The following is a 24,230-nucleotide window of genomic DNA, read 5'->3' as shown; positions in this document are numbered from 1 at the left end:
ACATTCGGATATAACGAACAAAGCTCTATTACGATGCCCTTCTCAAATGTTATCGGGGAATGCTTCATAGCCGGCCGAAGTGGCCGCGCGGTTCTGGCGCTGCAGTCTGGAACCGCGAGACCGCTACGGTCGCAGGTTCGAATCCTGCCTCGGGCATGGATGTGTGTGGTGTCCTTAGGTTAGTTAGGTTTAACTAGTTCTAAGTTCTAGGGGACTAATGACCTCAGCAGTTGAGTCCCATAGTGCTCAGAGCCATTTGAACCATTTTAGCCAATGCTTCATAAGACGGCTTGCCGTGAAGGGCAACAAAATGAGATGCAGAGCATCGTCGACGTACCATTGTGCTGTAAGTGTGCACGGATGAATGGATATGCCACCCCAGACCACCACTCATGGTTAACTCGCCATATAGTGGGCAACACTCAGGTTGGTATCCAGCCACTGGTTCAAAATAGTTCAAATGGCTCTGAACACTATGGGACTTAACATCTAAGGTCATCAGTCCCTTAGAACTTAGATCTACTTAAACCTAACTAACCTAAGGACATCACACACATCCATGCCCGGGCAGGATTCGAACCTGCGACCGTAGCAGCAGCGCGGTTCCGGACTGAAGCGCCTAGAACCGCTACCGCTCGGCCACAGCGGCCGGCTAATGTGCTATTCACTTCTTCAATTTGTGAAGCTCTTTCTCTTGAATAAATCGAACAATTTCTCTTAAATTGTAATCATTTGTTTCCCTGTACATGTACATCATATCTACCGATTTCCGTCCCATTTGGATAATTTCTTCGTGTGGTGTTGTTTTCATTGTGTTAGAGTGTATTTGTCCTTCTATAACAATTCATATTTGTTCGGATAATAATTAATAGTAATATTAATGATAATCACAGTGGTACGTTATTGAAACTAAATAATCGGCGTATAATGAGGTATCGTGATTAACGTTTCTTTATCCATACATTCGTGTGCACAGTGGAGTTATACAATCCTATACCTGCTTTGAATAACGTACACTATGTTTATGTTGTTATGGCAGCAGCAATAGCAGCCGTCTGCTATTCATGGAATTGGCCGGCGTTGACTGCTTTCCACCTGTTGCGTGCTGGACTTCTTTTTAGCCGTTAGCACCACTTTTAACAATTATTGTAAGATTTGAAGAGGATAAACTGACATGACTCCAACAGAGCGTGTACTGACTTCCAGTCTGACGCCTTAGCCGATTGTGCTAACGCCGCTGCTCGACGTCAAGCGCTCTCGTGCGGTTTTCGACGGATTTGCAAAACGTTGAACCTCCATTGCCCAAAAATTATTAAAAAGTGAATCGTAATAGAGCAATATTCTTTACATCTACATTTGAGCTACAATCATGCCAAAGATGAGCGCATCGGTGACTCCTCGGATGCATGCTTCCTCTGTCGGTTGCAGTGGTGCCGTCACGTAGTTCATATCGCGCCCTGTGCTGCGCAGTCGGCAAAAGGCAACAGTGGGAGTCCCAGCTTCGCTAAAGAAGGAACCTGCTGTTTATGTTTTGTGACGTTTTTGACCGTCCCACCTCTCTTCAGTTGTGCGTATTGTCTCGCCAGTGTACGCTTCAAAGACAAGTTACGTTTCTTGAGCCTAAGTCTTGAGAGATGAGCGGAACACTCTCTTTGTGTTGCGTCGTCGTAGGATCCTACCGATCTTGTTTGTGGCGTCGCCCGCGTACGGAATGTACCCTAAATGTTGCCCTTGCGTATCCTGATCGTCTTGCATTCATGCTGGAGCTGGCAGCTGCAAAGCACGCTGCATTTTCTGGCACGTGTTTTCATGTTGCTTTTAATCATGCTGATAACCTGTCTCCCTTGCCATGGTGTGAGTTCTGATGGTACACTACTGGCCATTAAAATTGCCACACCAAGAAGAAATGCAGATAATAAACGGGTATTCATTGGACAAATATATTATACTAGAACTGACACGTGATTGCATTTTCACGCAATTTGGGTGCATAGATTCTGAGAAATCAGTACCCAGAACAACCACCTCTAGCCGTAATAACGGCCTTGATACGCCTGGGCATTGAGTCAAACAGAGCTTGGATGGCTTGTACAGGTACAGCTGTCCATGCAGCTTTAACACGATACCACAGTTCATCAAGAGTAGTGACTGGCGTATTGTGACGAGCCAGTTGCTCGGCCACCATTGACCAGACGTTTTCAATTGGTGAGAGATCTGGAGCATGTGATGGCCAGGGCAGCAGTCGAACATTTTCTGTATCCAGAAAGGCCCGTACAGGACCTGCAACATGCGGTCGTGCATCATCCTGCTGAAATGTAGGGTTTCGCAGGGATCGAATGAAGGGTAGAGCCACGGGTCGTAACACATCTGAAATGTAACGTCCACTGTTCATAGTGCCGTCAGTGCGAACAAGAGGTGACCGAGACGCGTAACCAACGGCACCCGTTACCATCACGCCGGGTGATACGCCAGTATGGCGATGACGGATACACGCTTCCAATGTGCGTTTACCGCGATGTCGCCAAACACGGATGCGACCATCATGATGCTGTAAACAGAACCTGGATGTATCCGAAAAAATGACGTTTTGCCATTTGTGCAGCCAGGTTCGTCGTTGAGTACACCATCGCAGACGCTCCTGACTGTGATGCATCGTCAAGGGTAACCGCAGCCATGGTCTCCGAGCTGATAGTCCATGCTGCTGCAATCGTCGTCGAACTGTTCGTGCAGATGGTTGTTGTCTTGCAAACGTCCCCATCTGTTGACTCAGGATCGAGACGTGGCTGCACGATCCGTTACAGCCATGCAGATAAGATGTCTGTCATCTCGACTGCTAGTGATACGAGGCCGTTGGGATCCAGCACGGCGTTCCGTATTACCCTCCTGAACCCACCGATTCCATATTCTGCTAATAGTCATGGATCTTGACCAACGCGAGCAGCAATGTCGCGATACGATAAACCGCAATCGTGATAGGCTACAATCCGTCCTTTATCAAAGTCGGAAACTTGATGGTACGTATCTCTCCACTTTAGACGAGGCATCTCAACAACGTTTCACCAGGCAACGCCGGTCAACTGCTGTTTGTGTATGAGAAATCGGTTGAAAACTTTCCTCATGTCAGCACGTTGTAGGTGTCGCCACCGGCACCAGCCATGTATGAATGCTCTGAAAAGCTAACCATTTTCATTTCACAGCATCTTCTTCCTGTCGGTTGAATTTCGCGCCTGTAGCACGTCATCTTCATGGTGTAGCAATTTTAATGGCCAGTAGTGTAATTGGATAAAATTCTCCTGGCCCTTAATATTGAAACGTCATGAAGGCGGAGTGCAAGAAAAGTGGAACTGACGTGATATACACTTCATGCTTGGATATGCAAATGTTTAGCATTTAGCTCCACCGCTAGAAGTATGCACAGGTCTATTTCAAAAAGAAGGAACAGAGAAGCAGCTGGTCTCTCGTTATCGTCTTCGCAAGTTCAACAATGCAGTGTCACAGATTTCAAGAGTGTCAGGTGAAGGGGGCGGGAGTAAAAACGCGGTCTTTTACGTAAGAGATAAGTCACTAGGACGAGATCTGAAGCCTTGGGGGGGGGGGGGGGGATGGTGTGCACCGGCGCTGAGATTCATCTTCTGCTCCTCCTCTTTGAATCCAATGTCCCAAATCAATCTCACACCTTGTGACTTTTATCTGTGGGCTCACATAAAAGACCGTGTTTTAATCCCCCCTACGCCTGCCACTCTTGAAATCTGCCTCACAGCATTGTTGAAGCTGTGAAGTAGATAACGAGAGATCAGCTGCTTCTTTTGTGGCAGGAAATGAACAACCGTTTTGATATTTATCGTGTAACACATGGTGCTCACCCTCAATCCATAAAAATTTGAACTTTTCTGTTTCCAGTAACGTTTGAGTTGTGTTTCTATCTTCTGTAGTTTTGAAGAAATAAATGTTTGAAATCTATTCCTTCTCTTTGAATAGCCCTGTACGTAAGGAAAGTTTACGTAGCATTCATAAATCACTTCTGAAAGTCGGTTGTTTGTGAGAGGAACGTATTATGCCTCTTGCGAGAAGAACAGTCGGCTACCAGTACGTGTCGGAATTTCACAAGGGTAGGATCGTAGCCTATCTAGACTGCAGCTTATCGACCATAGATATTACAACTCGCATTAGTTGGGATCCTACGACTTTCAAGCGACTATAGAATCTATGGGTTCAGGATGGCCGTACTCACCACTAAGGAAGATCTCAACTTCCACATCCTGCTTGTGCCAGAGAGAACAGACATCTTGCTCATTGAACCTTACAGGACAATAGCCATGTGACTCACCTTGAGTTAAAAACTGGACTTGATTGTAGCAGGACAGGTGCCCACACTGAGAGGGCGACAGCTGCTGAAACAGGACGCACTGCCACCACGGCGACCATTGTTTCGGCCTCCCGTGGCCCGACAGCAGAGAAAGACACGCCAGTAGTGGCGCGCCCAGTGACAACACTGGACACAGTGTGCCAACAATTGTTTTTTTTTAGATGAGTTGTGGTTCTGCGTATAGAACCACGATGGAAGTTTCCGTGTGTAAAATCTCTAAGAAGAATAAACGTTGCCAAATTGCATTCGTCATCGCCACACGGGTCCTGCATCTGGCATGATGGTATAGTGTGCCATTGGATACATAAAACCATCATTTCTGTTTGTCACAGCCGGACATTTGGATGGCAGTGCTAAGCCCGGTGGATGTGCCCTTCTTTGAGGTCTCCATGACGTTATCTCTCAACGACGTAATGCAGGATTGCGTTTTGCTTGTCCTTTCCTGACCTGTTTCGATTCAGAGGGTGTTCCAGTCTTACCCTGAACAGCAGGGCTTCCATTACGCTCACCCATTGAAAATATCTCGTCTTGGATTGTCGAGAGAGCAACCACTCGCTCGCCACTGCTACTGTTGAACTATGGCACATAGCTGAATCAGTATCTGTCAGCCAAGCTCAGTTTGAGTTTACGCCCAGCTGGGTTAGAGCCTTGTTGCTGCAACAGGTGGCAACTAATAGTTTATTCCTGTACTCCTCCTGTTGTCAAAACACAATAAATGTGAGTCTCCCGTCGCGTATCTCTGCCTATATGTTGTAGTTAATCTCAGGAGGTAGTAGTACAGGGATTTTGATACGATTTTCTTTAACAGATAGACTGACTCACGAGCAAGGGCAGTGGATGTAAGTTATTGTTGATAGTAATGATGAGAGTAATATGTGTGTTGTTAAAGGTTCCATGTTTAATTGGTATCTGGAATGACATCTCGTGGTAATGATGAGAGCTACAAGCTGGTCAGCTAGAGAGGATGCGATAACTGGCGGGAAAAGCAATAAGGCGCTACCGCAGCTGCTGAGAGCAGCTAAGTTTGTCTATTACTATACGTATTATAATTTAAAGTCCCCCAACACGTTTTTCTGTCTGTATGTGCAGGCTAATCTCAGGAATTACAGTAGGCAATTTGATTCATTTTTCGTCGGTAGGCCTAAACTCATTCACGAGAAACGTTTGTATTAGGGCAGTCAGATGAAAACGAGACATATGTAAAAAAGTAAGTAAACTTCAATATAATCTTCTCGGTTTACAGGCTGCATCACTTCGAATAAAATACTCGAGCTTTCGACAGCCGCCATCAGGAGTTAAAACAACTGACTGCCGGGACTAGCACGTTGTTCTGCTTATACAGGGTGGTCCATTGATCGTGACCGGGCCAAATATCTCACGAAATAAGCGTCAAACGACAAAACTACAAAGAACGAAACTCGTCTAGCTTGAAGGAGCTGGACTGCCGCAGGTGCAGAAGGCAAGTTGGACAGCTCCTAGCAGCCCCGTCAGATGGCGCGAAGGGCTGGAGCCACGCTTGAATCTACCGCTCTGTCTTAGCCTCTGCTTTCGCTCAACGTCCAAAACCTGACCACACGCCCCACTAAACATGTACCCCTCGTCTGTGTTAAATCTGTTAATATTTATCATAATTCTGACTGTTTCTTTTACAACATAATGCCAATATGATGGGTGATGTTTGAACTTCCGCATTTGCAAATTATATTTCATGTCCGTTTTCTAGGCAGTGTGCAGCTACGGCCAACTTCTCTTTGTTTAATATGTCGTGAGTGCTCTCTACAACGCTCAGCAATAGTGCGAATAGTTTGACATACGCAAATTCACAGGGGACGCCATAGACACCGTGCCAGCCCCAGAGTTATTGATTTTAATTCCTGATGGCAATGGCAGAGACAGCTATCGAAAGCTCGACTGTTTTATTTGAAGTGATGTGTCTTCTAAACCGAGAAGATTTTATTGAAGCATGCCACCGCGAAAGACTTCGAAGAGTAAGTAAACTGCTTATTATTTCAAAAGTAATCGCGGTAACTGTTAATACATTTACCCCACTGTGAATCAAGACAATGCCTTCATGAAAAAAGTTTGCTGTTGCCTACAGAACCACGATTATAGCTAGGCGTGCATATCTTCATCGCAAGCAAATCGACGGACACGAATGTCGTTCTCCAGGGCTCCAAAAACAGGGAAATATCACGGGGAGAGATCGGGCATAAATGCAGGACGTGTAAGAGCTTCCCAGCAAAACGTCTACAGCATAGGGCGGGCCCACATGTGCCAAGATTGTTTCGAGTGCGCTGCAGAAGTTTCGCTAGGAAGGCCTTATACAGCCTCCACACAGTGCCGATCTCTCCCCATGCGGTTTCCACGCCTTTGGAGACTTGAAAAAAAGACATTCGTGGCCGTCGATTTGATTCGGACGGAGAGTTACACGCATGGGTAAAATCATGGTTCCGTAGTGAGACCGAACCCTCACGATTTTAATAAATTAAATTTGAGTTTTCAAGTGGCAACAAATTGCGAACAGTCTCCTCAAGTTTCTTATTTGACATTTATTATAAAACTGATATTTTTGTGACCAGTTAGGCTTATAATTGTCTGTTGTATATGTAAATATCGTCTAAATGCACCAAGTGTACTCAAAAATTTTATACTGTATTACGAAAGCTGAAGTCCCACGTCATCGGCAGCTGCGGGCGAAATTCGACGTTGTACCTGCCGTCTGCATGGCTGTGGCACATGACCTTTCCCGTAGCGAAGAGTAATTTTTACCCTTCTCGAAGGTTATCAACGAACGCAAATAAACACCCTGTCACTCACTAGAGTATTTGCATTGTATTTACGAGATGTGTGAGAAAAGTAATCAGATTTATTTTTCTATCTACCAAAGTTTTTATATTATTTTCAAACAACAGCGTTGTCCGCTTCAAAGTAGTTCCCCTCGGCAGCTGAACACTGGCGGCGTCGTTGTTCCCAGTTTTGGTAACAGCGCTGAAAGATTTCCACTAGTAGAGTCTTCATTTAACATGTTGGTCACATTCTTCTGAATGTTCGGCAGGGTCCCAAAATGAAGTCCTTTTAAGACATTTTTCAATTTCAGAAAATAAAAAAGACACGAGGGCTCAGATCATGTGAATAGGGCGGCTATGGAACAACAGGAGTGCCATTTAAGGTCAAAAATTCCGTGATAGAGGCGGCCATGTGATATGGAGCGTTGTCATGACGCAGCATCCACTTGTCTGCAATGTCCAGTCCCACTCGTTTCACCCTTTTCGTGAGCCTTTCGAGGACATCTTTGTAAAACATTCTGTTGACAGTTTGTCCTGGAGGAACAAATTCGATTTGATCTCACAAGAGCACACACACGTTCGGCGTTTCCGTCAGTTTTTGAAGTTGAAGGTCTTCCTGCAAGAGGTTCGTCTTCAACATGTTCTCGGCCTTCCAAAAATGATTTGTGGCTGCGAAAAACCTGTACTCTTGATAAGAAATGTTCCCCGTAGGTCTGTTTCAACTTTTCAAAGGTCACATTCGCGGATTCCCCAATTTAACACAAAACTTGATGGCATAACGTTGCTCTAAATTCCGCTGTTCCATTTTCAAACACGTAACAAAATCACAACTTCACTGATGGAGCTCTCAAAAATTACGTGATGGCTGAACGGAGCTGAAACTCGGACAGAGCATACAGAAGGGATGAACACACCGGTCAACACAAGTAGAACGATACAGCTTTGGCAGATCGCTCGCAATGTTGTCTGTCTCATTACCTTTTCCACATCGTATTTGAGTAAATAACGTTATTGTTATCACCTTTCTTTATGAACTGGACCGTGTGCGCACCAAACTGACTTTTGTTGAACAATTCCGAAGTAACTGATTGTTGCAGGGCCTCGATCGTAAAATGCTTCCTCTATTACAAAAACACTTCCTCAATCATGGCACTGCCTATCTTCAGCATCATTTTGATACTGTGAATACATCCATCCATTGAACAGCTACTGTTGCAGGAGCAAGAGATGATTGTGTCTTACCTTATGAAATCCTCTGAGACAAATATTGTGGCTAGGTTCTTATGGTCGCAAAGCTCTGAAGGAGTTCCTTTAATTTTATTTGATTTTGAAATTTACTGTGAACTTAAAAGCAAATTTCGTAACTGTGATTTATACTCAGAACTCTGCAATGGAAGCAAGCCACACTGACTGTACGCCACGCTGTGACAGCCATCTTTAAACTGTTTTACGTAATGAATTACTGAAAATTATTAACTGGCCTGTGCACTTTAAATTAGCAAAATTTACTGCAGAAAATGGAAGCGTACCATAGAGCTTAAATTTAACCAGTCTGGATGATCTGCACAGTTAGCATTGTATTCTGAAGAACTAAATTCTGAACATATTGTTACGATTATTACGATTTTAAAAATCGTTACTTCATACAAGTTATTATTTGTAGTAAATGACAAAGGGTTTAGCTATATAATAGTGATGGAATGATTATATAAAAGTCTAATCACTGTTACTGATATAATGTATTGTTCAAATTAATTTTTACTTCACTTTTTGAGCTATCATGACTGTTACTCCATTTACAAAATTACTTTACCGAACAAAATGAAAGTCTTGCCTCGTCGCGGTTTGCGTCGTCGGAAGTGAGGTAGCGGTTGCGTCTTCGGAACAGTGGTTTCCAATGATCTCAAACATTTTCTTAACGTGTCTCATAAATTAATAGGCGCCAAGCAAAGTAGTGCTTCCCAGCGCCGTTGTTCTAGCGGTAGCCTTGGCTCACAGATTTTCACAGTGTCGTAAGTCGGGAAGTTCCTGCGTCCACGACTTAATGATTTCAGAGACGACTTAATAGCGGGTAAGTGAACAGCCTCACCACTTTGATGAAGACTGGACGCAATTTTTAATACCACAAAGCGTCTACGCCGTTCAAGGCCTCGCCACTGTCTGTGTTCCCTCTCCTGTTGCACACGTCGACACAGAGCATATCCAGCCAATCGTCCAATCCATTTTATTTTCGCGGTATTAATTTTACTTTTAATTGACTCACTGTCTAAACACTTGAAGTAGAGCAGTGGCTTACACTTAAAGAAATAGATATTACACGTTTTCACCACTTTAAATGAATGCACTTGTAAAAATTAATAGATTTTACAACTTTACACAGATATCTCTAGCGCCAACGTCCACACTGTGGTGTCACCGAAAGGCACCACACTTGCTAGGTTGTAGGCTTCAAATCGGCCGCGGTCCGCCAGTACACATCGGACCCGCGAGTTGCCACTGTCTACTCTATCAGACCGAGCGCCGCCACTCGGCTGGTCTTACGAGACAAGCTAGCGTACTGGCCAGTTCTACAGCCGACTTTAATAGGAATGGTTGACTTGTTATAGCTTCAGAGATCTGCAGAGACGCTAGTTAGCATAGCCTTCAGCTAAGTCAGTAGCTACGACCTAGCCAGGCGCCACATACAGTTCATGCATTTGCCAATTGATCTATATGTGTGCAGCAATCAGCAGTATTCGCAGTTCAGTCTTTAACTGCACTTGTAAATATTATTGTACAAAGTCAAGATCGACGTTCACCGCTGATGCTGAATTAAAGCTAAGTATTTAATTGTATTCCTGGCTACTAACTTCTAATCACCTAAGATGTTCCAGATACATCCCGTCACGTATAGTTCATTGATCCTCACGTCAGCCTAGGTGATCAACGCGTGAAATAATGGCCACCCCCTGTGATCAGACAAAGAGTCAAACTGCGTGACTCAGCCAGGTCACTCTTTCCCCATGGTGCCCATAGTTCCGCCTCATACATAACACACACATTGTTTTAGATTTAATCGGTCGATGGTGGTATCGAAAGCGATTTTCAAAAAAATTATTATTGATGTGTTTGGGTGTAGTTGTTGAGTTGCAGTAGGCAACCGCAAACATCTTTCCGTATACACACAGGCCGTGTTGACTTAAAGTTCGATACACACTGCCGGAAAAAAATTACTACTCGCTTTTAGAGGTTTCTAGTTAACTCAAGATTTATTGTTGCAGCAGTGTATACTGAGTAGATGAAATGATTCCATTTACAGATCAGTAACACAAGCTGTCCAGAAGAACCAGGTATCGACCCATGCTGAAACACCCTTACTATTGCGTGATGTAATCTGCACGGTCGGCAGTGCAGACACTGACAATGGCACGCAGTCGATCGTATAAATGGCAAATAATATCCCGGGAAACGTTATGCGACGCCTGTTCGACCTATTCAAGTAGTCCTGTAAGAGTCGTTGGTTGACGAGTCGCAAGAGTAACTTCTCGTTCCACTACATTCCACACGTGCTCGATTGGAGATTGCGGATCATGTTGGCCGGGGAAGTTGCTGCACGTCCCGCAGAGCGTGTTGAGTTGCAGAGGCAGTGCGTGGGCGAGCATCACCCTGTTGGAACAACACAACACCTTCCTGTTGCAAGAGAGGCAAAAGAACAAGTCTAATAACACTCTGCACTTACCAAGCGCTGGTTAGTGTCCACTCCAGGAACACCACAGGTAAATGAGAGTTGTAGCTTATAGGACCCCAGATGATGATGTTTGGTTTGTGGGGCGCTCAACTGCGAGGTTATCTGGGCCCTCTTTACTCAGTCCAATCTCGCTACGGTCATGAATGATGATGATGAAATGATGAGGACAACAGACACATAAAATCTCCGAGCGGAGAAAATCCCCAACCCGGTCGGGAATCGAGCCCGCAATCTCGTGATAAAGAGGTAGCAACACAGCATCCGAGAGCAATGCACTCTACAAGACAGCTCTCACCAGGTGTACGTCGTACGCGCAGACAAGCATCAGCTGCACGCAGGGAGAATCTGCTTTCATCGCTGAAGACCACGGTGCGCCATTCCAAGTAATCCTGTGACGATTCTAGTCGCGTCGTGCACGTCAATGCTGTGGTGTGAGGGGGAAGACAGGCTAGATGTGTGTGTCCCCATAGACCCACTGCTAATAACTGGCTCGCAACAGTTCGTCTTGACACGTCTGGGCTCACAAGCCCTCTCATCTGTCCCGTGGTAGCTGTACGATCTGCCACTGCTGCCCTCACAATACGGCGATACTGGTGGGCGTCTGTGCTGCGTGGACGTCCAGAACCTCGTCTACAGGTGTGAGAACGTTAACGTGACGACTGATACCAGCATCGTTGCACAACTGTCACAGCACGTCCAGCGTCCAACTTGTGCAACAATTCTCCTAAGTGACTATCCTGCAACTGGGAAGGCCGCAATAATTTCATCCCTCCGAAACTCGTTCAGTTGGCTGTAGAAGCGCGAGTGCATTTACCGTGGCATGGTTGCTTTATACGCTACACCACACCCTGCCTTCTGAGTGTGAGCATTCTCTAGTAAATGATTGGCACTACGCTGCCTGTTGGTGGACGGCGCTGAAACCATTATCAGTACGTCTACAATCCCCCAGGTGGCATACGCCATCATTGGATCAAAATCGACGTCGTCTATCCAGGTGTTCTAACTTTTTCCAGCAATGTACTCTCATGTGTTAACACTTATGGTTATTACTTTTGAAATAATAATCAATTTACTTACCTTTCCATCTCTTTTACATTTGATTGCCCTATATATATATATATATATATATATATATATATATATATATATATATATATATATATATATATATATATATAACTGGCCGTAGGTTGGTTGGTTGGTTGTTTGGGGGAAGAGACCAGACAGCGAGGTTATCGGTCTCATAGGATTAGGGAAGGATGGGGAAGGAAGTCGGCCGTGCCCTTTCAAAGGAACCATCCCGGCATTTGCCTCGAGCGATTTAGGGAAATCACGGAAAACCTAAATCAGGATGGCCGGACGCGGGATTGAACCGTCGTCCTTCCGAATGCGAGTCCAGTTGTAAGTAGGCTGTTTAGGTTTTTATATTGGTAACGCCACGTAGCGCTCTGTATGAAAGTCACTGGCTGTGCTGTGTGCAGTCTATGGCTGGTTTGCATTGTTGTTGGGCATTGTAGTGTTGGGCAGTTGGCTGTTAACAGCGCGTAGCGTTGCGCAGTTGGAGGTGAGCCGCCAACAGTGATGGATGTGGGGAGAGAGATGGCGGAGTTTTGGAATTTGTAAGACTGTCATGAACTGCTATATATATTATGACTATTAAGGTAAATACAGTGTTTGTTCTGTATTAAATTCTTTCATTTGCTAACTATGCCTATCAGTAGTTAGTGCCTTCTGTAGTTTGAATCTTTTATTTAGGTGGCAGTAGTGGCGCTCGCTTTATTGCAGTAGTTCGAGTAACGAAGATTTTTGTGAGGTAAGTGATTTGTGAAACGTATAGGTTAATGTTAGTCAGGGCCATTCTTTTGTAGGGATTTTTGAAAGTTAGATTGCGTTGCGCTAAAAATATTGTGTGTCAGTTTAAGCACAGTCTTGTATAATTCTTCAAAAAGGGGACGTTTCACAGTGTGCTAACCACTGCGCCACCTCGCTCGGTGGCCATAGGTATTTACTGATTTACTGCTACCTGTGAGAAGACAGCCCAGGTCGTTAATACTCTATTTGGTATCCTTCCTTGTGTAGCAATTTTATTTATTAGCAGTCTAGAAATCAATATCTAAAGCAGTAGGTCTTGCGAACGTCCATGAGAAACCAGCGATTGAACACGTCAGAACGGCCGAGAAGAATTAAAGTTACACATCGTCGAGCGGGCGTTGTAGACCAACGACTCGCTGTGTGGCATGCGGAATAAGTCTGAAAGCCGTCTCGCAACCTACAGCAGCAGGACTGTCTACAGCGCCACGGGAACCGACCTGTGAATGCTTTGTGTAACAGAGCGCGTGTACTCACGGATGCAGAGCGCGTCGGTGGCGCGCGTATAGCCGTCCGCGCAGGCGCACGCGCCCTGGCTGCAGGCGGAGTGCGGCGACGCGCAGTCGGCGTCGGCGGCGCACGGCTCGCCCAGCAGCGCCGCCCCCGCCACCCGCGCGCTCACCACCTGCGGCGGCGCCCGCACCGCCTCAGAGCGCCGGTCTGCAACCCGACGCCGCCTCATGCTCCACCACACAGCACTACTGTGCACGACAGTTACACAACAGGCTAACGGTTAAACACAGGTTCGCCTACAAAGCAGTATTCAAAAGCTGCATTAGAAAACAAAGATGCACTTTACGAAACAAAAGGGGCAAGTACTGTTCCGTAAAATACAGTGCCGGACAGACAAATGTGAAGTACTCAGAAAGGGAGAAGAAAACAAAATGAATCTTTGCATGTTGAGGGAACGTATGATGTCATAGCAGTGCTTACGAAATACAGTGAAACTGATAAATAACTTGGCAGAATGAGCCCACATATCAGTACATCCGATGGCTCCCGACACCGTGACACCCCTGTGCCTCTCTAAACCATTGCAAGAAAGACACCTCTCTCCAGCTCACCACCATACGCGTCGATGATTGTCATTTACTGTACTGCAGAACTAACATTCATCACTGAGCACAATGCGACGGCAGTTATGTACATATAGGAGATGCAGTTCTCTGTGACAGGTACAACAGCATTCATCAACTGTCTATGCTTCCCGGTCACAGCACCATTCCAAACGCTGTTGTTTATGTTGTGGTGGTAACGGCAGCCTACAAATGGGGTGGTAATTCCCTAGTCTGGGTGCCGTTAGTTTCCAACCGATGGTGCGGGATGACAGAATGTTGCAGGGAGTCCACTACGTGTTCACGGACGGCAGTGCTTGGTGCACTATATGGCGCTCCTCTCCTGTGGTGATCAAATGCGGTGGACCAGAACTTTGAAGATGCGTAAGTCTGCCCTCAGGTCCCCTGCAGTAAACATTGGGCCACTGTCATATCTGAATGTCCCACAAATCTGGGTATTGTATGAATCGATCATCCAGCCAAATGGAGACCCACAATGAGCCCACTTTCAAACTTCCAGGTGCTGATACTGCTGTTTCACACGAAACTGCGGCACCATGTCCTTCACAGTGATCGCTCAATATTTGACGCTGTTATATGTTCTACCTGGTCTGATAACAACACTAAACGTGAACAACACTAATGCAGTCTGTTGGCCGCTCTAACTTTCACAAACATTTGCAACGCTAATCACCGACACCACACCACAGATGGTGTGTACTTGTACAAAGTTTCATTGACATCCGATATTGTCTTCTGGGTGCTTCACTTCTTTTTGTCAGTCAATGCACAAAAGTGAGACATTGAAACAACGTCACGTCCACTCCTGACATCCGCCATTGGACTCCCTGCAACATTCTGCGTCATCGCGCACCATTGGTCGGAGACTGTCAGCAGCCAGCCTAGGGAGTTACGAGCCCGTGCGTGAGCTCCCGTTAACGCAACACAAACGGCTGCGTTTGTAGTGGTGCCATGCTCGGAAACCTAGACTGCTCGCGAATGGCGTCGCATTGCGTTCAGCGATCAATTCGCGGTCCCACACAACCCCGGATGAGCATCGTCGGCGAGGCTGCTGGGCGACCCATTCTTCCAATATTTTGGAGGGGCACAGGGATGTTACCCCTGGCGTTATGGTGTGGGGATCCATTGGCTCTGACTTCAGGTCACTGGTGTTAGTTGGCGAGGGAACTCTGGCAGCACAGCTGTACGTCACGTATGTCGTGCTCCCTCGTTTATTATTTCTGATGCAACATTATCGTGGTGCCATTTTTCAACAGGAGAATGCTCCACTACACATAATATGTGTCTGCAAGAACTGTCTGCCTGATGTTGAGGTAGTCCTGTAGCCAGAAAGGTCCCTAGATCTCCCTCCAGTAGAAATAAGGTGGGACGTCAAAGCCATCCCAGCGCCAGTATACAAAATTTCATGGACCAGTCACAACATGTGTGGATCAGTTTGCTCAGGAGAGGACACAACGGTTTTATGACACCTTTTGCAATAGAAGAGTGCATGCATCTAGGTCAGAGGGTGCACACAATCATAGGTTTTTATTGATAAGTCCTTTGTAAAACTGATTCGATATAGTAATCGCCGAAATGTCATCACGTAGGCTCACAGCCTGCCAAGTTTGATTTAGTGTGTTCCTCTCCTTCTGTGTGCTTCACTTTTTTTGTCAGGCAGTGTAATTGGTTTCAGTCGAAACCGGGAATTGGGAAATGGTGGTGAGAAGCAGCAGTACAGATGTACGTTATTGTTACACGCAGATAACCACATTGTTCACTCAGGAACCCAACGTGGTTTCTTGTACCCAATAATGAGGAATACCGCTGCTTCTCATCAGGATCTGAGGATTTCAGATACCGGATGAAACACGTTATTTTGTGGGAAATATTTTATGATATTGTCAGCAAATAAACACCTTCTTATAAATTAAAACTAGATCATCCATGTTCTGACGAAAGAAATCTACTACGTATCATTTCTGGACTTTCTTTATAGTTGCAGATTGACACGTCGAGTAGTTCTACATTTCTTATTTTGTTTACGGAAAGAAACAGGCGTTTGGCTTATTGCCCTCACAGCCGACATATCTGCAAATAAATTCTTCGTACACGTTGTATTTACTTATTACTTGATCCAGACTGAATATTACCATTATCTGAACATCGTTATCAAATGTAAATATTCCCTCACAATATTATGTTGTCATTTTCGTAATGTTCGATTATGTCCGTTTTGGATTCAAGCAGAAACGGCACTTTAAAAGGCACAGTTATGCCTGTGGCGGGAACCGAACCTGTGACATGCATATCAGTCTGTCTTCATGATATTTCAATAATACCAACTCCGAGGTGTTTGTTGGACGAGAATCATACCGTTAGTGATTCCACATTAAGGATAAGTTGAATAATTCTCTTAGAAAGTAGTGAAAAAAGCAATTAGAAAATTTCATCTGATCAAGTAGTGGCGAAGTAGCTCAACAAGCTCTCGTATCTTTCTACAGATGAGAAATCGAATGTTCAGATCACGGAGTTAAAGGTACTGAAATCTTCGTTCTTTGGTTGACATTATGTAGTCAGTGCCATAAGCAGAGATCTGTACGAGTGGTCAGTCGTGGAAAAGAGTAAACATTTCATTTTTCTACTATAAACTTCTCTGTTTCCAACCAGTCACATGTAGATAAATGCCTTCAGTTTAACAGGTCCACAAGTAAATTAGCCAGATCGGTTGTTTGACTGGGACGGAGTGAGGAGAGAGTGTTAGTCTACCCGAAGAACAGATCTGTAGTTAAAGGAGGCAGTGTGGGTACTGACAGCCCAGGTCCTGGACGGCTTGGTCGGCCATGAAGCCCGGCTCCCTCTCCGGCTCGGAGGGCTGCCGGCTGCGCTTGTGGCCGCGAGGCAGCAGGTGCCGCGGCGACTTGGAGCCCTTCCTCGCCTGCTTCACCACTGCTTCCGGCGGGTCGCGGTCCTGGAAACCTCCTGTAATACAGCAAAACACTCAAAGTAAGTTCAGTTAAAGATCGTCACGTCCTAATGCAGAGCAATGTAAGCGACGAGCACTCGACTGCTGGCGGTACACACCTCCACATGCATGAACGCCATCTCGCGCGCCGTGGCTCTCCCAGAAGTCGGGTTGGCACTGCTCACACTTGAACCCCGTGAAGCCTCTCTTACACACACATTGCCCAGTGGTAGGGTCGCAGCTGTCCGACACGGATCCTGCAAGGACCAACACAAGTCCCTGCATTCTCATTCCATATTATTGTTAGCAAAACGAGGATAATGGAATGTAGTCGAATTAAATCGGGTGATGCTGAGGGAATTAGCTTAGGAAATGAGGCACTTAAAGTAGTAAATGAGTTTTGCTATTTGGGGAGCAAAATAACTGATGATGTTCGAAGTAGAGAGGATACAAAATGTAGACTGGCAATGGCAAGGACAGCGTTTCTGAAGAAGAGAAATCAGTTAACATCGAGTATAGATTTAAATGTTAGCAAGTCTTTTCTGAAAGTATTTGTATGGAGTGTAGCCATGTATGGATGTGAAACGTGGACGATAAATAGTTTAGACAAGAAGAGAATAGAAGCTTTAGAAATGTGGTGCTACAGAAGAATGCTGAAGATTAGATCGGTAGATCAAATAACTAATAAGGAGGTACTGAGTGGCACTGGGGAGAAGAGAAATTTGTGGCACAACGTGACTAGAAGAAGGGATCGGTTGGTAGGACATGTTCTGAGGCATCAAGGGATCACCAATTTGGTATTGGAGGGCAGCGTGGAGGGTAAAAATCGTAGAGGGAGGCCAAGAGATGAATACACTAAGCAGATTCAGAGGGACGTGGGCTGCAGTACGTACTGGGAGATGAAGATGCTTGTACAGGATAGAGTAGCGTGGAGAGCTGCATCAAACCAGTCTCTGTACTGAACAACAACCACAACAATCATTCATCTATTAATTTTACCTTAGCCAAACTGATTTACATTTATTAGTCTTCCTAGCATGTAGGCAGAACGAGTTACATTATCTGAGCAAAAGTATCTGGACATCAAGCTGTCACGAGTGGCGGATCTGCCAGTATAAAATGATGCGGGGAGTATTGTGCTACGAGCAGAGAATCAATAACAGCAGAATGGATCGGTCTAAAGAGTTCGCTGACTTCGAATGTGAACTGGGCATTGGTCGTCACCTAACAAATGTATCGAGAACATTTCAACTCCTCTAAGGCTATCCAAGTCGACACTCGCTTGGTGATGTGACTGTGAAATGGAAACGCGAAGAAACGACCACAGCTAAACACAGATGAGCCAGACCTCATGTACTGACGGACATGGACCGTCGAGAATTACAGAGGGTAGTTGTAAAAAGTAGTATGAAACCAGCGCGAGGAGTCTCTAGTGAGTTCCAAAGTGCTACCAGCAGTCCAAGTAGCACAATGACTGTACACTGAGAGTTAAAAAGAATGGGATACGACAATCGAGCAGCTCCTCACAAGCTATCCTGATAAAGAACACGAAATTTCTGTTGTCAGTGGTAAGTGACCCTTAACGTGAAGTAAAGAACTACGTCGTTGAAGACTGGATGACTGGACACGAGTGATTTAGAGTGATGAATCACGCTACACACGGTGGCAATACGATGGAAGTGTTTCGTTTTGGCGAATACCTGCAAAACATTAACTGCCGTCACGTGTTGTGTCAACAGTGAAATATGGAGAATGTGATGATACGCTATGGGGTGTTTTTCGTGGTTAGAAATGTACTAAATGTGGAAGGATATGAAGACATTTTACATCACTGTGTGCTGCGCACAGCACAGAAACAATTGTAAGCGGATGATTGCATCACCATGACAGTTAAGATTGTCCTAAAGCAGCATCTATGAATCCAATAGAGGACCTTTGGAATGAGTTACAACGTCAATTTCACTCCAGACCCCAGCGTGTAACATCGCTACCTTCTCTGGTTTTAGCTCTAGAATAATGTTCAGCCATTCCCCCACAGTCGTTGAGACACGCCACTGAAAGATTTCCCAGCACACTTCAAGCCATCATAAAGCCGAAGGGCGGACGCAACCCATATCAAAGTCAACTAATAGGTGTTCGGAAACTTTTGGTGAGATAGTGTATGTTCTCCGGAAGTAAATGCTATGTCGTTCCCTTTTCTTACTTCTATTGGCATTAATTATTCTAAATGTTTAAGAGACCTGTATTCTAAGAATTTTTAGCGTATTTCAGCCTCGTCAGAAACTGTGATAGACTAATATACTGAAAAATCCGCCTCAGTTGCGAAAATTTTTTGGTCTTTACCTAGGCTTCGTCTAGAATAATCTAGTCTTCTTCAGAAGCATAAAATTACTATAACATGCCAGGTAAGGGCCAGTCAACATTGAAATTAAAACCTATAGTACCATGATATCATGTCGAACTAAAACTACTTAACTGAAGTCCAGCCCTGGCATCAGTGGTCAGTGCTATCGTAGTTGCCGCTGCCAACCGACCTCGTGGTGAAGTGATGCCGGGGCTGGACTTCAGTTAAGTAGTTTTAGTTCGACATGATACCACGGTACTATAGGTTTTAATTTCAATGTTGACTGGCCCTTACCTGTCATGTTATAGTAATTTTATGCTTCTGAAGAAGACTAGATTATTCTAGCCGAAGCCTAGGTAAAGACCAAAAAATTTTCGCAACTGAGGCGGATTTTTCAGTATATTATCTGTATTCTGTATGCGTATCACTATTTTATTACTGCTGCAAACTACAGTTTTACCTACTTTCATCGTCAACTTAGCCACGTCAGCGCTCCTTACATGCCCTGTCTTAGTTTTAACTCACCTCTGCTGTCACATTCGCAGTGCCTCAGTTGTCCAGCGTTCTCTGTCAGTCGGAGGCCTGAGTCGCCAGCTTGAAAAAGAAAAACAAAAACGAGCGTAACTTTAGCACATTATGAACGGGAAAAGATATTTTAGTGTTTCGTCAATTCATTATTCTTTAATGAACTACAGCTTTGACACACGATAACAACAAATGTATTTCGTATTAGTTATTCATAATCAGCTTCAGTACATTTCGTCACTAATTTAGTCCCATGTCGGCTACTCGAAGATTGGCATTCGCGAAGACAGAAAGAAAAACCTTCAAGTTCACTTACATTTTGTTTTTATTACTGTAATTGTTGGCTGCCAGGTGAAGATGTGTATTGAAATATGTGTAAAACACTGGAAAATCACCACCTGAATATGAGTTCATAATTTAATGTTTCTCCCAATTATACAACGAACTATAAAAACACAAGATAACGTGTCCAGAGTTTTCTTAGTATTGTTGCAAAAATATATTTTGTGTTGAGTTAATAACCTACAGTATAAATGAAAGTATCTGTATGGACCTCTAACTTTTACTGGATAGAAAATGTATCTACTGAAAAGTTACCAGTGAACATTACTGGGAGGCGTCGAGGACACGGGAGGGGAGGGGGGGGGGTGGAGAGGGGGGTGTATTGGGGTGTATTGCTGTTCCAAAAATAATGAACAGGTCACTCTTTTGAGCAACTTAATAACAGCAGTATAAGTAACGGAACGAGTGCCACTGTGACACAAAAGACTTTCTGTAAGTACGCAGACATAAGATTATTGTGACGGAAGAAATAAGGAAGAAGGAGGAACGTCCAGTCGACAGCGTGGCCATTAGAAACGGAGTGGAACCTCTGATTGTGAAAGGATAGGGTAGGAAACCCGCCGTGTTTTCTTGAAATGAACCATCCTGGCATTTGCCTGGAGCGATTTAGGGAAATCATGGAAAACCTACATCTGGGTGGCTGGACGGGGATTTGAACCGTCGTCCTCCCGAGTGCGAGGCTAATATGCTAACCACTGCGGCACTGAAGAACTAATTAGCGCTCAGAGACATATCTGCGGTTTTCAGGAAAAATAGACTGGTCAATGGTGGCTACCATCAGAACAGCGCTAAGCAACCGGAGACCACAGAAAGTACGTACCATTTTACTTCCAGACTTCAGCCGAAAGCAGCCGGCCTCAGTGGCCGAGCGGTTCTAGGTCCTACAGTATGGAACCGCGCGACCGCTACGGTCGCAGGTTCGAATCCTGCCTCGGGCATGGATGTCTGTGATTTCCTTAGGTTAGTTAGGTTTAAGTAGTTCTAAGTTCTAGGGGACTAATGACCTCAGAAGTTAAGTCCCATAGTGCTCAGAGCCATTTGAACTATTTTTTTCAGCCGCAAGCGACTGGAGGGCATGCAGCTTAAGTCACCGTTCTGTGAGCGACTGTTATTCGCTAGCCGTGTCATTCAGATCGCTGTAAGTCGCTTCGCCCCTCTTTGCGTTACCACTTCCTGTCAGAGCTAAATCCTGTTGAAATTCTTCGTTACTGGAAAGAGGAGCTTCTTTCCGTGTTGCGTGTACTGATACCGCAGTCCCGAGAGGGCTTTCAAGCAGCTAAGAGCTGACAATATGTGCTAGAAAATGAAACTGGATTTGATCAATACTGGTTACTTGTTTTCCGTGTATTATTCGTGGAAGATATCGATAGAGCACTTTCCTGCAAAAGCCAAAGATCCCAGGATCGAGCTCCGGTGCGGCCCGCAATTCTTATTTGCCAGTAAATTTTTAATTATCATCTCGGTAAAATAAATTTACGTCGTTATTTTTTGTGTGTTTGCAGATACGTCCCTGCATTCCTGCCCGCTTTGAATCGCCATGCCACAGTACTGCAGCACTTCGTTAGAAGAGCCAAAACAAAACGGCGCAATCCTTCTGCACCATACCAGTGGTCTGTTAATTTCGTTGATTCAGTTTCAGGAAGGCAGAATTGAGAATGTGGACAAACAAAACAGTTTATTCTACTGGCTGATTTTACTTAGGGTCGTTTTTACGATTATTTATTTCTTGATTTCTTATTAGTTTATTTTTTATGGACGAAATAATTGATCAAGTGAATATCCGCAGCTAAGGAACGTATTTATAGAATAAAAATCCGCTTCAGTTGCCAATAATTTCCGAATTTATTCCACGACTGGTTTCGAAGCCTGAAGCTCCATCTTCAGGTGCCACCAGATGATTACGGTCTCATAAATGTGTGGCGGCCACTCAGTCGTTGGGGATGACACACACGTCAACAGAACGCATGGGAGCGTAGGACCAGCCTGGACAGCACGACACAGAAGTGGTTGCTGGTCCTGCGCCTCCATGCGTATGGTTGACTTGCCACAACGCCACATATTTATGAGACCGTAGTTATATGGTGGGACCTGAAGATGAAGCTTTAGGCTTCGAAACCGGTCCTGGAATAAACTACTGGTAACTAAAGAGGATTTTTTTCCACAAATATTTTGTATGAGTTGGCAGGTAAGAGAATTCTCTTTCACATGAATCTCCCATGCAGTCCTTTCTTCTTTAGTAGTTACTTGCAAATGTATTAAACACTTCGCAGCAGTGTGAGACTTTTCTTGCGAATGCTTGACAACAGAATTAGAGCGCAGTTTCGCTGGTAGTGGAAGCTGGTGGTACTCACCAGTGCGGCAGACTTCTGGAGCGGCCTGGGTGAGCGTGTTGCCGGCGAGGCAGGCGGCGCGCCGCAGCAGGCAGGGGCTGGCGTAGCGGCGGCCGTCGCTGCCGCACACCTCCTCCCCGCGGCCGCCCTCTGCGTCGTCGACGTCTGCGTCACCGCCGCTAGCCGGGCACTCGGGGCACTCGCACAGGGAGCGGCCGGCGCGCAGCACGCACACCTCGCCGCCGGAGCACGCGCACTTCTCTGCCGCACCTGCCGGCAGCCCACACTTACACTTTGCTGTTGTGGACTTCAGCTCTTCGCTCTAGTCCATTATGTGCAGACCTCTTCTCTGTATAACTAACCGCCGCAACCTACATTGATCTGAACCTGCTCGAACACTCTTGCCTTGGTCTCCCTCGACAGTTCTCGATGCCTCTACGTGTGTCCTATCAACAGATCACTTCGTGTGGTCGAGTCTTGCGTCTACGTATACATCTGCACTCTACAAGCCACCATATGGTTTCTGGTGAACGCTATTTCGTGTACCACTGTCACTCCCCACCTTTCCCGATATGTTTGCGAATGGTTCGTGACACGAATGACAGTCGGTATGTCTCCGTGTGAGCTTTAATTTCTCTAACTTTGCGTTCATGATAGGAGTAAGCAGTGTACTAGATGATCCATCTAGAAACTACGCTCTCGGAAATTTAACAGTGAGCCACACCGTGATACAGGATGCCTCTAAGGCAGCGTCTGCTACTGGACTTGACTCGTCATTTCCGTTACGCTTTCGCACTTACTAAATGAAGCTGTAGTAAGACAGGCTGCTCTTCTTTGGATCTTCTCTATTTCCTATGTCAACCCCATCCGGAAAGGATCCCAGACTGACGAGTAGTATCTAAGTATCGATCGAACGATGGTTTTGTATGTTGAAATGATTGTGGACTACAGCTCCTGAGAATTCTTCCGATCAGTCTTAGTCTGGTATCTGCCTTACCTGGAATAAGTTTCGTGTGTTCCACTTTAAATCGTTCCGTACGCATATTTTATGGATGCGTCTGCGTCCAGTATTTATTCTACAATCATGTAAGCATGCAATAACCGTACTTTGTGCCTTTTTAGGCACGATACGCTACATCTGTTTACTCCTCCAAGAAAAAATGGTTCAAATGGCTCTGAGTACTATGGGACTTAACTTCTGCGGTCATCAGTCCCCTAGAACTTAGAACTACTTAAACCTAACTAACCTAAAGTCATCACACACATCCATGCCCGAGGCAGGATTCGAACCTGCGACCGTAGCGGTCGCGCGGTCCCAGACTGTAGCGCCTAGAACCCCTCGGCCACCCCGGCCGGCTTTATTCCTTCATTCCAGTACAATTTTATAGCGTCGCTATTTCTCTGTCTACAACACCATCCGCTAGAAGCCTCGTGAAATTTCCCACGTTATCAGCGAGGTCACTTGTATACCCTGTGAAAAGTAATGATCTTGTAACAGTCCCTAGCGGTACACCCATAGTTACTTCAACGTCTTTGGTCTGTTAGAACTCTTCAATTCAATCACATAACTGGTCTGATATTTCGTACGCTCGTATTTTGTTCACTAGGTGGTACTGCTGAACTGTATCAAATGCCTTCTGGTAGTCAACGAACACGTCAACTTGGGCGCTGGTATCTACTGCTTTCTGGGTCTCGTGGATAGACAGATCGAGGTGTGTTTCACACGTTCGTTGTTTCTACCGAATCCATGTTCATTCCTACAGAGGATATTTTAGATCTCCCGAAATGTCATAACAAGCGATCATAAAATATGTTCCACGACCCTGTAACAGATCTTCGTCAACGTTACAGGCCTATATTTTATTGTGTCTTTTCGACAACATTTTTTGAAAATGTGAATAACGCGCTTTTTTTTCCAGCA

The 24,230-nt window shown here is 45.2% G+C and overlaps 1 protein-coding gene across 1 annotated transcript in view; it reads right to left on the bottom strand.

Moving 5' to 3' along the window:
• The window catches only part of LOC126456279 (agrin-like), a 172,310-nt gene that overhangs the window by 62,259 nt on the left and 85,821 nt on the right, over positions 1-24,230 (bottom strand). Inside the window, exons 6-10 of the mRNA XM_050092030.1 lie at positions 22,331-22,579; positions 19,638-19,706; positions 16,888-17,025; positions 16,618-16,785; positions 13,226-13,408 (exon numbers count right to left, since the gene is read on the bottom strand). Of these exons, the coding sequence (XP_049947987.1) occupies positions 13,226-13,408; positions 16,618-16,785; positions 16,888-17,025; positions 19,638-19,706; positions 22,331-22,579 (807 nt within the window). The remainder of the gene's footprint in view (positions 1-13,225; positions 13,409-16,617; positions 16,786-16,887; positions 17,026-19,637; positions 19,707-22,330; positions 22,580-24,230) is intronic.

This window comes from Schistocerca serialis, chromosome 2 (genome assembly GCF_023864345.2).
Source record: "Schistocerca serialis cubense isolate TAMUIC-IGC-003099 chromosome 2, iqSchSeri2.2, whole genome shotgun sequence".
NCBI classification, from domain to species: Eukaryota; Metazoa; Arthropoda; class Insecta; order Orthoptera; family Acrididae; genus Schistocerca; species Schistocerca serialis.
Note: the sequence above shows the minus strand (reverse complement) of the source record. Positions and strands in the feature narration are given on the sequence as shown.